At 45.6% G+C, this 15885-nt stretch overlaps 1 protein-coding gene across 1 annotated transcript; it reads right to left on the bottom strand.

Annotated features, from left to right (window-relative positions):
* Positions 1-185: 185 nt before the first annotated feature.
* LOC119399103 (neuronal-specific septin-3-like) lies at positions 186-15091 on the bottom strand. The gene is made up of 5 exons (XM_037665917.1): positions 15073-15091; positions 6103-6276; positions 3255-3404; positions 1103-1183; positions 186-202 (listed from the first exon to the last, which is right to left on the bottom strand). Exons 1-5 carry the CDS (start codon positions 15089-15091, stop codon positions 186-188), a joined length of 441 nt encoding a protein of 146 aa, XP_037521845.1.
* Positions 15092-15885: the final 794 nt, after the last annotated feature.

Below are 15885 nucleotides of genomic sequence, written 5' to 3'. Positions count from 1 at the left end.
AATGGTCAGTCAGCTGGTTTAGTTTCAGTCAAAGGTGGTTACGAATAACTAAGTGCATACTACAGTTTGTGCAATGTTAGAGGTAGCCTGTATGGCAGTACCGGCATTGTTCAACCAACACACCATCTAATTTAGTATATCTGTGACAGTTATAATTAAGTCATTAAGTTTGGCCGGTAACAAGTCTACACACCCCGGGAAGCTGCAACAGCAAGCACATGACATCTTATACTCAGTCAGGAAAAATGAGCACTTCATGAGAACACAGCAAAACGCCCTTTTTGTTGAAAGTCCCTTGATCACTAGTTTTTGTGTCCAATAGACATTAACTGCCTCTTGTCACAATGCATAATATGAGAGACAAGCACTGACTGTTCTTTTAGAATATTTATTAACTGTTAGTTCAATGTACCCTTTTAGATGCTGTTTGTATGATGTGTAAGCACAGTTATTTATGTGCTATAAAGTTTTATTTTATTTATTTCAAGATACTTTAGAGGCCCACGAGAACATTGAGTAAGGGAAGCACTATGTAAAACATATCTATATAACCATACCAAATTGGGAAACAAACAAAACAAACAGTTGCAAAACAATAAATTGAACAGTCCAAGAAATGTGAAAAGCACAAGTAATTGAAGTGTAAAGAAAGTAGCATGTTGCTTCTTCACAAGAAGACGAATGGCAAGAAAGGCACGGCCCTGCGTACATTGTAATAATCATAAAAAATGCACCCAAATTACAAAAACATGTTAACTATGCAGCTATGAAAATTACATAAATGAAAAATAACAAGGAATGCTCAAAAAGAAGAGATACATGTCATGGCAGCCATACAGCAATGTGACGCATGTAGTCCCATGTATGTAGACAGAATGGCACGCTCGATGCGTTAACCTTTGCACAGCACTTTGTGCATGGATCACAACACAAAAGGTTAGCTTCAACACTTCGTTAGCTTTATTTGATCGCTTAGGTATAACATTTATAGTTTGTGCTGTGGCATTGCGAAGCAACTCCTCTTGTCTGCTCATTGGTGCGTTACATTTGACTTGTCCAATAATTATTGAAGCAATTAGCAAATGTAGATGGCCACACTTACCAGTTCTCGTTGTTAATCTGGTCACCAAAGCCTGGCGGTCTGTGACAGTCAGCCGAAGCGTGTGGCCCTTCTCTTCAATCACTGCAGTACGACACAGATTAAATGTAAATGTTAGTACACCAGAATGAATACTGCGTGAGAGCTTACAATTTGCTTTAGCTTGTAGCCATGACACTGAGTAGGCAAGGATAGTCTTAATTGTCAGGCATGAGGTCGAAGCATTCATGTAAGACAAGTGTTTAATTTTAGCACGTAAGTTGAATGGAACAACATGCTGCGGATATAGTAAGAAGTGAAAAAATTCGGAACACAACAGACATGATGCAAAAACATCATTGCTCACGCTGAGTAGTGTCAGTATAAATCAAACAGCGTACGTAAATGACCAGAACACAGAAGAGGAACACATGACAGCGCTGACTTACAGCAATTTATTAGAGCCGTTTTTCACGCACGTAAGGAATCGGCCACTTCACTGTGCATGTCAAAAGCAGATAAACACTTCCATCAACTGGCAGCACTGATCGGCAAGGACTGTAATTCTTTATTAGATAACATGATAGATGCCAAACTAACACATTGATCGCCTGACCTCTGAATCGTTTCAGCTTCTACTATCTCGCACACGTGTTTGTCCTTATGCTAGCTTACTATTTCCGCTTCTAGGAGATTGGCTGACAGGTACAACAATGGATCACCATTATGTTTGCTTCATAGTAGGAAAACCAATTTAAGGGCTCATTATGAATTCATGATTAAGTATGGTGTGAACAGGACCGGGACGCATACACGTGCGCAGGAAGTCGAAGATGGGAAGAGGTTGTGCAGTCTGTAAAATGAAACTTGGTATCGGCACTGCCTACTACAACTAATGCATGCCTCAAGTGTTTGCTAGTGCAATTGCAGATTTTAGCTCTGTATGTGTGCCTCTAGGGATAGGGACACTAGTTGCATTACCTGGAATCGCCTTGGCAATGAGAGAAGACCTCCTTTGAGCCGGCCTCAGCTAAAGCTCCATAATGAGTTGTGAACAGTTCAGGAATCAAGGAATGTTTCTTGAGCATCATCTTGAGCAAACCTCTGTTCGTGTCAGTCAGAGATCTTGGTTGGTTCATGTCAAGCACAGTCTGAAGGTGACAGTAGTAATAGCACATTTTTCTGTCCCCACACTGGTCTTGATGTGGTCACTATACAAAAAGTGTATGCAATATGTTTCTAGTTAAGCAGGTTTTTTGCCTGCAGTGAAGTTCAAGAGGACACTGCTCACTCTAAATGCTACATTTTTGTCATTGTGGGGATGAAAATAATTGGTGCTATGCCTAGCCGTTTCCTATCAGCAAGCACAATTACAAAAGACGATTAAATAGTAACATGATCAAAATGAATGTGCCTGTTTTAAGCACATGGGCATGAACCATACCTCACAACAACGCAACTCCCTACAATAAGACATGGCATTTTCATTGTCTGTAGCTCAGTTGTAATAGTAGTGGGTATTATTCCTAGCTTTTTCTATTGTTAGCAGGTGGTTACAAGTGGTAATGGAATCGTACTACAATAAATCCCGAGCAAGCGCCGCCTCCCTTCTTCGGGAGATTTCAAATATGTGGCCTCTTCTACCCTCCCATCATTTTGACTGTTTCATTCAGTGTTATTTTTTTATTCGCCCGACGAGGGCGAATGAATACAGGGAATACATGCGTATTAAATAAAGCATTTCGTAAGAAGCACGGGTGTGCATTCTTTTCTCTTAGCAGCTCTTCCGCTGCCATCTTGAATTTGTTCCATGACTGAGCAAGGGCCTGCTCCAAATCATGTCGGATTGTCCTTCAGCAAAGGAGGGGCACTTGCTCGAGATCTTACAGTAAAGTGGTTATAGGCCTCAATCTCAAGGGTGTGCATTTGATTCCCAGCCACAGCCGATGCATTTCAATGGGGGCTAAATTCAAGAGCAATCAACTTTAAAGAACCCCAGGTAGTCAAAACTAATCCGGAGTCTTCCTCTACGGCATGCCTTATAATCATATTGTGATTTTGGCGTGTAAACCCCATAAATTATATCATGGGTCCCAGTTAAATATGCTTGCCTGAGATACGCACATCCCGCTTGCCAGGCTGCTGAGTTCATAAGAGCATAGAGTCAATCACTCACCGTGGCTCACTGATTTGACTTCGGTTGTCTTGGGAATGATGTAGGGGGCCGGCTCTGTTCCTTCGGATCCTTTTTTCGTGCACGATCTCCGGCTGATGTTCGCTTTGAAGAGGGTGTTGATGAGCGTTGACTTTCCAAGGCCACTTCTTCCTGCATTTTTTTATTATTACACACAACAGTGAGAAGACCAAGCTGGAAGGGGTGCGAGCATGAAAAATGAATCACTCTTTGTCATCTTTGCATATCATCACCACTTGTGCGTCATCACTTGTGCATTTCCAGCTTATGTGACAAATTCATTAGGCGCTTTATTGGACCTTACACGGTCATTGAGCAGACATCCCTGTGTAATTACCGTGCCTGACCCCTTAGAACTTCATCCAATCACAGTTGCCGTGAGACAGAGATAGTGCATGTATCTCGTTTAAAGCCTTATACCCAACACATTTCATAACACTCTCAGGTGGCTGCTTCCACCGTGAGAGGGAATCAGTGTGAACGCGACAAATGAATGACTGTTCATCATCCTTACATATCTTCATCAGCTGTACATATTCGTCATCTGTAGATATCATCATCAGTGTGTGATAGCTCGAGCTTGGCTGAATAAAGTGGTTCCTCACAGGGGCGATAAATAGACCTAGCAAATTGAGGTGTACAGGGCACATGACCAAATGAAATAATAATTACTCAGTATAATGTCAATCTTTAGTGCAAAAAAAAAGCCAAGCACAAAGTGTACGTTCAAGAGCTGTCAAAGTACAAACAAAACTATGGCCTTATCAACGATAAAGATTATTCAAAATTATACACATGTGCTCTTCAAAACTGAAAATGTCATCTTCTGGAAAAGCTTATCAAGGCACTGTGTTTCATTCACTGATGGCTCAAGGGAAAAATGAGTGTTTGAAAGGTGACGAAGAAACATTAAACAAACACACAGAAATAATTGAAAGCTTTCACATTCTGTTAGAGTGAATGGTACACACTACATTGCACTCTATAGAGATATGCACAGGAACTTGATGTGAAGTAGCAAATGTCTATATGAATAATCAGGAGTAATGCTAAGTCAGCGCATGGCTTGTAGTAAGCGTAAGTTATCTCTAGTCATGTTGAAATTAGCTCAGCTTGCTGCAATAAGTATTTAAAGTATAATGACAGTTGTGTAAAGTTACAGTGCCTCATGACTTGTAAGGCATCTGTGGTACCTGATGTACTAATTTTCTCAATGTGACACTAAACAGAAAGAAAACTTTGCTGAATGCTCAACAAAACTAAAAATAACTATAAAAAAAATCTTTGTTTTTTGATGTTCAAATATGCGCAAAAGTCTAGTGTGCTTCCACACAAATAAAACTGCAAATAAATGTGCTGTAACATTCAATAAATCCGTAAGTGGCAGTAGTGCATCTAACTAGCACTGTTTGCATGTAAGAACCGAGATTGTTTGAAGAAGGAAGCAGGATGCGTAACTGTAATAAAAAGTCATTAGTAACATGCAACACCTTACGTTACCAAAAAATGTTAAGGGATCCGTATACGTTGCGCGTTACCAGCTACAGTTTTAAAATGGTAATTGTTTTATACTATAAGGTTACCAGAAAACATTATGTGTTACCGGTAGCACCGTTAATTGCAATGCGTTACCGCCACACGTCCGAGCAGTGGACAAAAGACAACCATAGGCTTCAAGCAATATTAATTTATTCACAATGCCTGACAAGTTACAACGCTTTAGATATAGGTTGGGGGCATAATAGGAAATGCTTAGTAGTGAAAGCCTACAAGCTGTCTTCCATGCACACTTAGCTTTGATTAGCTTTGCAACACTACAAAGATATTATATATTACATATTGCGTGCGAAAGTGTCGGATATTCGTCCACTCCTGCATATTATTAGCTGTATTCCAGTCCAAATAAAAGCAAAATAATTCCAAAGACATGCAGCGTTCATCGTCTGCGTATTCCACCCACTCCCCCGGACATCGCGCAACACGCCCCCCCCCCCTTCGCTAGGCGCCTTTTGCGTGATGAAATACAGGCGGGGCATTTCCTCTCTGCTTAAGGAGCAATCGACGGAGATGGCCGGCTCGTTTCATCTCTGCTTCAGCCGCATTCGTCGGCAGCGCTCGCGCGCTTTCACTCGCACGTAGAACATACGAGGCGCGGGGCGATGTTACCGATGTAAATTTTATATGCAGAACATGACGGCGACGGCAAAAGGCCGCCGAGAGTGTCCGTATAATTTCTATCGCAATAAAATCGTCGGAGCCCCCATTTAATGAGACACTAAAGGGAAAAATGATTTTTCTAGCATTACTAAATTATTCTTCACAATATCAAAATCGCCATGCTTGCCGCGAGAAGACGCTTGGCAAGCGAGAAAACGCGCAAAAAGAAAATGCGGGTGGCACCGCCACCTCGAAGTTCCCGCGCCAGTCGCCGTGACGTCATAGATTTTGACGGCGTTTACCAGAGCATATATGTAGTTTTTAATCGGTAAAAATGAAGTACATTGTTTTTTGAGGGAGCCAGATACCTAACATACCAAGTTTCAGGAAATTTCGTTGAGCCAATGCGGACAGAATACAAAGTAACGCTTTGAAATCCGTGACGTCACCATCGGAGAACTTCGGTGGGAAATTTAAAAGGGAAACCTCTGACATGGATCTCCCCATCCATATTAGTAAACCAGTAAACCTATGGTGGTGAAATTAACGACACTGGAGTTTTCATAGTATAATTTATCAGTCTAAACTAATTTACGATTTCACCTTAGCGTCCCTTTAAAGCGGCACACGGCCGTGGAATGAGTAAACGGTATAATAGTGCAGACGCGCTCACCGACTACGACGATGTTGAACTCGAACCCTCGCCTGAGGACCTTCTTCCGTATCTGCTCCTGAAGGGTGTCGATGCCGACGTATCCGGCCACGTCGGTCTTCAGGCTGCCCCAATGCGTCGTCTCCGTCAGGGCGTCCGCCATCATGAGCACGAAGTCGTCCACGCTCAGCTCGCCTGGAGATCGATGGATAACAGAACGTCATGTAAAAACCCTTTTCACGACCACATACCTATTGAGGGCCAGGCATTGCGAGGTTACTTTATATAAAGGGAAAACTTCTAAAAGGCTAGGCCCAGGGCGGCGCCATGATAGGGGGGGGGAATCTTCCCCCCCCCCCCCGCTTAAAGCAAACATACTGAAACCATAACCCACAAGTCGCCTGCCACCCCAACCCCCCTCCTTCCCACACCGAAGGCGAAGATTTAGGGGGGCGCCTTCCCCCACCCCCCTAGCTCCGCCCCTGACAACAGTTCCAGAATGAGTGCCAAGCATAAAACGAAGCGCTGTTCAATTCGACAGAGCACTGCGTGGCGGTATACTTGATTTATTGAATTCAATGAGTAAGCACATTTGGTAGATTGATGGAGCATTCATTATGTCAGCCTGCAGGCACAACTGGTAGATATTGTTTATGCGTTCTTTCTTTTCTTTTGTCTAGGAATTAGCGCACCCCTTTGTTTTCTTTTTGTTATTTTTCAACCCACATTTCACACTCCTTCTTTGTGTAGGAAATTCCAAATGACGCGTTACCAATCTGCACACTGAAAAATTCGTAAACAGGAGCCGTGCTGAAGGCTGTGGCCGACGTTTCTACAAGTGGACTTGTCTTCTTCAGCTGCAGCCTCGAAGAAGACAAATCCACTTGCCGAAACGTCGGCTACAGCACACACACCCTGTTTACGATTTTTTCATCGCATGCTTCCATCTTTCCCAGACTCGATCCTGCCTTTCTTTTTTTTTCAATCTGCACACTGTTATGTATTACATCTTGCCCCTTTTTGTATTTAATGCTGATATCTCCCCATCCACTTGTACACTAATGCCTCACACGGGCGCTGTAGGTATTGTAAGTTAATTAATAAATAAACAAAATAAATTTCCGGGCTAACGGAGGCGGCGTCAGGGGGGTGGGGGGGGGCTCTCCAACAAAATTCCCGCTAGCCCCCCTCTGCCCCCCTTTGCCCCAAGAGCAAACGTAGTCAAAACACAGCGCCTAAGTCCTTGCCTCTCCCCTTGAAGGAACTCACTTGTCGCCCCCCTCCCCCCGTTAAAGGACTCCTGGCGCCACACGTAACCCAGGACGGGACAAGCAATAGAGTTTTACCAACCAACCCCTGCGGCCAAACCATCCCCTTTTTCCGGCAGCCTAGCAAGTCATTTTTTTTTCCAGCGGGGGGGGGGGGGGGGGGGGGGGGTCAACCACACTTTTGTACGTTCATGCGTTCGTTTATATGCTTGCGTGTGCATGTAATACTTTTTTATAAGATATTTAATCGTGCAGTTTTGAAAGATCAGAGTTCGTCACGACCCCATCTTATCGCTCAGCTCGTCCGGAGACCATCACCATGATGTACACGTCATTAGTTGCCCCACTAACACTTTCTATTGTTCCTTTGCCCCACGCACGTCCAAACTCTGGAACCACCATCCCTCCGACATCGTTTCCATTTCAGATCATGACTTGTTTTCCTCCACCTTACACAATTACAGTAAAACCTCGTTTATTCGTAAAATCGGATAATTCGGACGTGTTCTTTGGTCCCGGCCAGCGTACACATTGTTCAGTGGCATCGAACCCTCGTTAATTCGGTCATATTTGGCCTGAACCCGGCTAATTCGGACGGTCCTTGGAGCGCGCCAAGCACGAAGGTCGGCAAATATGCGACGCAAAGCAGCGAAAACGTTCGCGGGCAGCCGAAACGGCCGCGGCCTTTCACAAAGGCGTGGTCGCTATAGACAATCACGTTGGTTGTTGGAACGTAATGAGGACGTTTCGGTTTAAAGCCGCGTTCACATTGCGAACGACGTCACAAATGACGAAAATTGCGGCTTTTGCACTGCTCTTGTGCAAAATAATTATACTGTATTACGTAATCCGCAAGAATATGAAAGTGCATTGGTGAAACAGACATTTTTTAATTGATTTCTTGATTATTTCGATATTTCAGCATTCGGTTAATTCGGACACTTTTTGCGGTCCCGTGAAATCCGAATTAACAAGCTTTCACTCTACTTAATTTGATGACGCGTTAGCGTATATTGTATATACATTTCTTTAAATTTGTTTGCCTGTACTTCACATCGTGCATTTGAAACCAGTTGTATCCGCTTAACATCGTATCGCCATATGTCTTGTAGTTGTCATTATTTCACGTTATTTTTGTTAGATTTTCTTTTTGTTATTTTTATGCACATCACTTTCCTCTGTAAAGCTTTGTGCGATTGAGGGTAAAATAAATTAAATTAAATATACGCATGCAAAATTGAAAAATGTCCGGGGTGGTTCGACCCCTCCCCCCCCCCCCCCCCCCCCAAGCCCCTCGGCTACGCCAATGCCGTTTTCCGTTTTCCATCCTTTCGGTGGGACGTGTACACGCCATACGAAGCGCGCGCGTCGCGTCACCGCCTCGTGCCGCCATAAAAGAAAGTATATTACTACACACACGCGTAGGTTTGTACATAGCCGTCTCGCGTGTGCGCGCGTGATCTCATCGGGCGTCCGTCCAAGCGCGCGTACTCACATCCGTGCGCATCGCGTTACAAGACCCTGGCTGCAGACGAGAGCCAGATATGTGTGCTACTGCCACATCTCGCTCTAGCCGGGGGTCAGTCAGCGGAGGCGCGAAAACGATATGGCGGGAAAGGGATGAAGAGAGGGTGTGTTTGTGTTTGAGAGGGAATGTGTGTGGCCGGATCTGGTGTTATGGATTTCTGAAACTGCGGTCTGCTGTATAACCGAAAAGTCCACCATGGTATAGTTTGTTGACGGTGTAATGCAGGGGTCGCGGCCAGTGGCGTAGCCAGGGGGTGCCACACCGGCACCCCCTGGCTGTGGTCGAGTGTCACAAAATGACACTTATCTGCCCAGACCCACCCCATGTCGGATCGAAAAGGTGCACGCCCCCCCCTCCCCCCCCCCCAAAGAAAAAAATAAAATAAAATAAAATTCTACCTTTCGCTAGCGGCTCGACCCGCTCGTGACTGCCTTCGTCCTATATATGTTTTTTTTTTTTTTCCTAATAAGAATGTTCATGAGCTACACAGACGTGACAGGTCTCAAACATATTTTTTCGGCGCACCATGATCGGCGTCCAGATCTCAGTCACTCTGGAGATCGTGTATCAAATATGTTTCTCAAATCCTTGCGTCAAATCCTATGCAGAAATTATTCGTATGAGCATGCTGCAAGAAAGGTCTTCCTTGAAATGACAATGTTAGCTGACATGTACGTTGTTCTACACTCCTCCCCCCCCACCCCCTGCTTCTGTCTCCATTGTCCTGGCCTTTGCGGGAGAAAAATTTCGTGACTGCGGCTCGCCAGCTAAAGAGAGATTGAGACCTCTGCAGGGTATAACGCATGCTAGAGTCGAACATTGGGCGTTTTAAATTGGTACGGCACATTGGATCTGTGTCTCGAAATTGTTACGCAGTCCATTGTAGAAAGAGGAAGAGAGGGAGGAAGTAGAAAGAGGAGGAGTTGGTTCTGCCTGGCTGCAGACGAGAGGCAGATATATGTGTGCTACTACCATATCCCCGTCTAGCCGGGGGGTCAGCGGAGGCGCGAAACACGACACGGCCGCCTGAAAAGCGCGCGAAAACGATATGGTGAGAAAAGGAAAGGGCATGTGTTTGTGTTTGAGAGAGAGGGGGGATGTGTGGCTGGATTCGGCATTGCCGCGAGTGAGAAAAATCTCCCTCTCTCGGTGTTGTGGACATTTGAGAACCACAGTCTGTTGTATAACCGAAAAGTCATATCGCTGACCGTATAACACAGCAGGCGCGTAGCGAGAAATTTTTTTTTTTTTCGGGGAGGCCCAGAGGCGGCGCTGTCTGACCCATCCCTTTACGAATGTTCGTGTGTGTGTATGTATATATGTATGTATGCGCTTGTATGTAAACATATAAAGTGTAAAAATTTTTGAACCCCCCCCCCCCCCCCAAAACCAGTTCCTTGGCTGCGCCACTGTCACGGATGCAGGTTGGCTGTGTGAGTGGCGTAAATTCAGAAAATTTTACATAGGGGCACACAGATCTTGCCATGGTGGCCATTTTGTTATTATAAATATAGGTTTTTTAATGATTTAAAAACTAAAATCATGCTTGGAAAAAAAAATAATAACGAGCACGAGATTCACACCTCACTTAGTTGTAGTGTGCTACTGATCCTTCTCGGATACTGGTCGAACGGCAGTTGCAATTCCAACGCAGTCTTACACAGCCGAGGGGTACTGAACGAAGGTGCCACTACAAAATAAACAGGCATTAGAAAAAGTTGAACAGCATGAGTAATGACTTCATAGGAGATGAACATTCGACTAGCATAGCCCTCAGGATAAATGATGTTTGAAAGGTAAATTTAAATGAGGGACACTTGCAAGGGTGCCCCCCTCCCCTCCTTGAACACACAGCCTAAACCCCTTTCCCTCCTATGATTTACGTCAATGGGTCGTGTTGACGGCAGCGCACCCAAGATTTCTGTCGGGTGGGAGGGGAGGGGGGTGGGAGAGGGCGGTGCAGCAGGCAGCTTGCATAATATGCAATTTCCTGTCGAATAATAGTGCTGTGCTGGAGGCTCGCGTACTGCGCGACGTCATGCAGTGCAGGTTAAAGAACCCCAGGAGATTATCCGGAGCCCTGCGCTTCCATAGCCTGAGTCGCTTTGGGACGTTAAACCCCATAGACAAAAGTCACACAGTCCTTTACGCATTTGCCCTCCCCCCCCCCCCCTCACCTCCACGCACAAACATCTGAAAGCGCTCTGCACCTCACGTGGTTATGCACTGCCTCCGGGATCGGCCCACCTCTCAACAAACGACGATGCCACGTGATGGCGTCGCCATGTGACGTCGCAGTGACGTCATATGATGACGTTTCAGATGATGACTTTTTTGCTTCAGATGATGACTTTTTTGCATCACTCGTATTAACGACTCCGACGGCCGCTCTTCGCGTTTGATGACGCATCTAAGGCTTTCGCCTAAACAATTCGATCATACGAAGCCCGACTGAGCGGAACGCTTCTCCAGGCAGTATAATATAAAGACACGGTCACCGCTCGCTGCAACTGTCACGGCGCTCTATCCACAAATAAGGGCGAGACACAAAGGCGCCCTGCCTGTCACATCTATCAGCCTTGACCAGCTAATCCCGATCCGCTACTGCTCGGGCACGTCGCCGGTACGTCGACGACGGCGCACCAGCGTAGCTATATACGCCCGCGTTGTATGAATGCATGTCGTCGTTGCGGTGACACGTCTCTGCACCGAATTACAATGAGCGGAGCAAAACACGCAGACAGAAAAGAAAAGGAAGGCCGGAAAAGCACTGCCATTGTTCGCGGCAGTGCGTGACGCCACTTAAAGACTGCGCGCGCGTTTTAGTGTGAGTCGAACGTATACACCAGCACGCGCGCAATGTATCGTTTAATTACATTTCGGCTGGCGGAGCAGCCGTCGTCAGGCTAGGCTAGGTAGACAGGACAAGACATAGATAGATAGATATGATAGATAGAGATAGATAGATGATGAAGATAGATGATAGATAGATAGATAGATGATAGATAGATAGATAGATAGATAGATAGATAGATAGATAGATAGATAGATAGATAGATAGATAGATAGATAGATAGATAGATTAGATAGATAGATAGATAGATAGAAGATAGATAGATAGATAGATAGATAGATAGATAGATAGATAGATAGAATAGATAGATAGATAGATAGATAGATAGATAGATAGATAGATAGATAGATAGATAGGGAAAAATCTTGACAAAGGGCTAGTTGGTTAAACATGGTTTGACTGATCTAAGCGCACGCAGACGAATACAAAAAGGGGAGACAACAGGACAAGCACAAGTTGGCTAAACATGATCTTTCTACGCGCAAAAAAGCACATGGATACATACATACATACATACATACATACATACATACATACATACATACATACATACATACATACATACATACATGCATACATACATACATACATACATACATACATACATACATACATACATACACACACACACACACACACACACACACACACACACACACACACACACATACATACATAGGTGTACATGGATGCTGTGCCCTCGTGTTTTCGCGCAGCCTGCCATGCAAGCGCACTCACTGTATGTGTCATATACACTTACATGGTCGCGCGCAGGCACTCAGCCGCTCTCTGTTGTTCGCACTTGGGTGACACAATTACACCTCCAATCCCAACCCCCCCTCCTCTCCTTCAATCCACCTTGAGAAATAAAGAGAACGAACCAAACAAGCATGAAAACTGCGATTACAAAGCTGGCGAAAGGACGCATTCTTGTCCCTAATGATTCGTCGGGACTGCAGGGCCAGCGGCCGACGTTGTCGTAACCAGGCAGCCTCTTAGGGGGAAGAAAATAGAAAAAAAAATGGAGCCGACCCTAATCCGTGACTTAGATGTCCTGTAGAGGCACTCGCCCGTCAGCGTTCGTGTGCATCCTGATGTATTCCTTGGGTTAACATTTAAAGGCACACTAAAATGAAACAGCAAGTTAGTTTAGACTGATAAATCAGGCTCTGAAACCTCTGTACTCCGTTTCATACATCAGATGCAACGCTGTGGAAGCTATGCAAGAGGTTCGGCCAGCAAAATGTGTAAATCCGCGCGTCTTGTGCTTGGCCTCCGCGATTAGTTCCGGCTGCGCGCTGTCAGTGCCGATCGCGGAGGCCATGATACAAAAAAAAAAGAAAGAGAGGCTAAGCGACCCAGAACAAACTATCGACAACAGTGTAAATAACGGGGTTCGTTTATTTCTTGGGCACAAATCACATTCTTTTATTGCACATCCTAAGAACGAAAAAAGACACACACAAACATTACGGGTGGTAAATTCACTGCACTACTTCTTAGTGCGAACGCATCTATACAGCAAGAAGTCTCGCTAGCCTTCTCGCTAGCTAGAAGTCTCGCTAGCGTTCTTAAAACGGACGGAGGCGGTCCGTTACATCCAGCCGCACGCGATTGGTCAATGTAGGGCCGTGACGTCTGTCGCGGTTCACATTGGCCATTCACGTGCGGCTGGATATGTAACGGACCGCCCCCGTCCGTTTTAAGAACGCGTACAAAATCGCGCCACTGATGTATGAAACGGAGTATAGTGTCGTTAATTTAACCGCCATAGGTTTATTGATATAGTCGGATACAACTTAAGAAGTCCGGAGTGGTCCTGCCCAGACAGCCGCAGCGCGGCAGCCGATCGCCTCCACCACTAATGAAGTAGTCCCGCTCATCAGGGGCGTAGCCAAGGGGGGGGGGGGTTGGAGGGGTTCAAACCCCCCCCGAAATTTTTCAGTTTTGCTTGCGTATATAGGCATGCACACATACAAACGCACGCACGAACATACATAAAGTATGGTTGAACCCCCCCCCCCCGAAAAAAATTTCTGGCTACGCCCCTGCCGCTCATGTACTGGGCAATGTTCTCCGAAGGCGGAGTCACCGGCAGTCCGGCTCATGACGTAAGTCCGGAGTGCTCGCCCATTGGTGCAGGCTTGTGTGCATCCGTCTTTGAGGAGGAAATGCCGCGGACTTCTAAAGTTGTATCCAACTATATATGAGAAAATCGTTGTCAAGGGTTTCACTTTTAAATGTCCCGCCAAAATCTCCGATGGCGACGGCACGAATATTCATTTCTTTCGTTGTTTTTTTGTATTTCGGCCCCATTGGCTCAACAAAATTTCCTGAAACTTGATATGTCGAATCCCTGGCTCCCTTAGAGCCGAGTACATGAGCGGGACTATGTATGTAGACACCTTCTTGTCTTGAGCACTGGCCCATTCCGTTCTAATGACGTATCTACCCACTGGCGCATCCAGGGGAGTAGTAGAACGAAATCTGCCTCTTTCATTTTCTTGTGCTGCCCTCTGCCGTTTGGTATACGGGCCGGGACAACCGATATTGCCAGAAGCAAAGCCTCCGAGATCATGAGACGTTTCGCGACTTTTCCGCTAGGGGAGAGCGCATGCACGGGGGCGCCGTGAAAAAGGCGGTTTGGCCGGAAAGTGCGTGTGTTTGTATGTGTCAAAAATCCGAAAGCCGTTGAATTTGGTTGAATTTCATTACGCCACAACAATTACTAGAAGCCGCTTTTTTCTATATTGCAAAGCTGCGATATGGTTCTTCGCATGAAGAACTTCAATTCTCCCATTTGACATAACCGACTAACTCAACTAACTAAAAGTTAACTTAACTGCCTTAATTACTGTCCCAAATCATGTATTTAACCATCTTAAGATGCCTGCCGCTACAAAAAAAAAAAGCAATTCTGAAGGCAGCGAGCAAATATTGCATTTTCCTGATTTTTGAGGGTTTTCGACATATTTCTTGAAATGCCCGGTATGTACACGCACGCATGCAAACACCCGCAAGAACGTTCATAAAGCGGTATTCACACGGGGGACAAATCCTCGGGGGATAAAGGCGGAGCCTATACTCGCGGACAACTTTTCTTGGCAATGAAGGAAAGGCTACGGGGGCGGAGCTACTGCACATGTACTGCTCCGCCAAGTAGTCCGGTTCAGCGCGCGTTTCGAACTTAGTTTTGGTTTGTGAACCTTCCGTATTTCCCGTGACGGCCGTTTGGTTATTCGAGCGGCCGTCACATGCTTAGACATCCATTTGTTAGTGAAACTCGTCACAAGCTGTTTCGGCGAGTCGCCGGAAAAGCTGGAGGGCGAACGAGGGCTCACCTGAAGATGAAGACGCCATTTTGACTTTGAGGGGTGCGTAAAAGGTGCAACGTTTTCACATGCGCAAAAACGCGAAATCAAACAGCATAAAGTAAAACAAATATAAATAACTCCCTTGCGCGCGCTGACCCTCTTTTCAAACAGCGTCCCGTAGGAAATAAAGTAATGCTTTTTTTTTTATTCTCACGCAGAAAAAACGGGACGCAATTGTGGGACTATATTCTTCAGCGGCAGCACACGCGCAGTTCGGCTCTGTAGCCTTCCCTTCATTGCCAAGACAAGTTGTCCGCGAGGAGAATTCCCCACAAATGTCCGCCACTCACAAGGACGAGGCGAGTGGAGGGGCAGTTGTACCCAAGGAGGTTTAAATAATTATATTATAACCTCCTTGGTTGTACTACGTTGTAGCGCCCCTTTCACCAGCTGCTGACGACTAAAGTCTCTATAGATATTTCCCTGGGAAAAATCTAGGGACTTTACTGACGACGAGCTGCAGACTGGACACCCACTACCGCTTTCCGCAGCAGCAAGTGTAACAATGTGGCCCAACAAGATCCCGAAATTCCGCTATATCGCCCCCCCCCCCCGGCCCAATTCCCCTGTGGATTTCTCCCGTGTCGGATGAGGTGTCCTCACTCTAGAGACAGTTATCGTGCACTCCACACCCAATTTTCATTTCCTTCTTCCTTTTAAGAATCACCCCCCCCCCCCCCCTCTCATGTGAATACCCCTTTAGACGCGCTATCCGAAGGTTGTAGGTTCGGTCCCTACCAGCGGCAAGTTGTCTTTGCGCCCACTTTAATTTGTCTACAT

The sequence above is a fragment of the Rhipicephalus sanguineus genome, chromosome 7, assembly GCF_013339695.2.
Source record: "Rhipicephalus sanguineus isolate Rsan-2018 chromosome 7, BIME_Rsan_1.4, whole genome shotgun sequence".
In the NCBI taxonomy this organism is placed as follows: Eukaryota; Metazoa; Arthropoda; class Arachnida; order Ixodida; family Ixodidae; genus Rhipicephalus; species Rhipicephalus sanguineus.
This window is presented reverse-complemented; position numbering and strand designations above follow the sequence as displayed.

Bases quoted from the DNA above. Each gene is read 5' to 3' on its own strand.
- LOC119399103 (XM_037665917.1), bottom strand. The intron at 3,405-6,102 runs GTGAGCGCGTCT...AAAAAAATGCAG, and splicing joins GTTCAACATCGTCGTAGTCG to GAAGAAGTGGCCTTGGAAAG. The intron at 1,184-3,254 runs GTGAGTGATTGA...GTCGTACTGCAG, and splicing joins AGTCAAATCAGTGAGCCACG to TGATTGAAGAGAAGGGCCAC.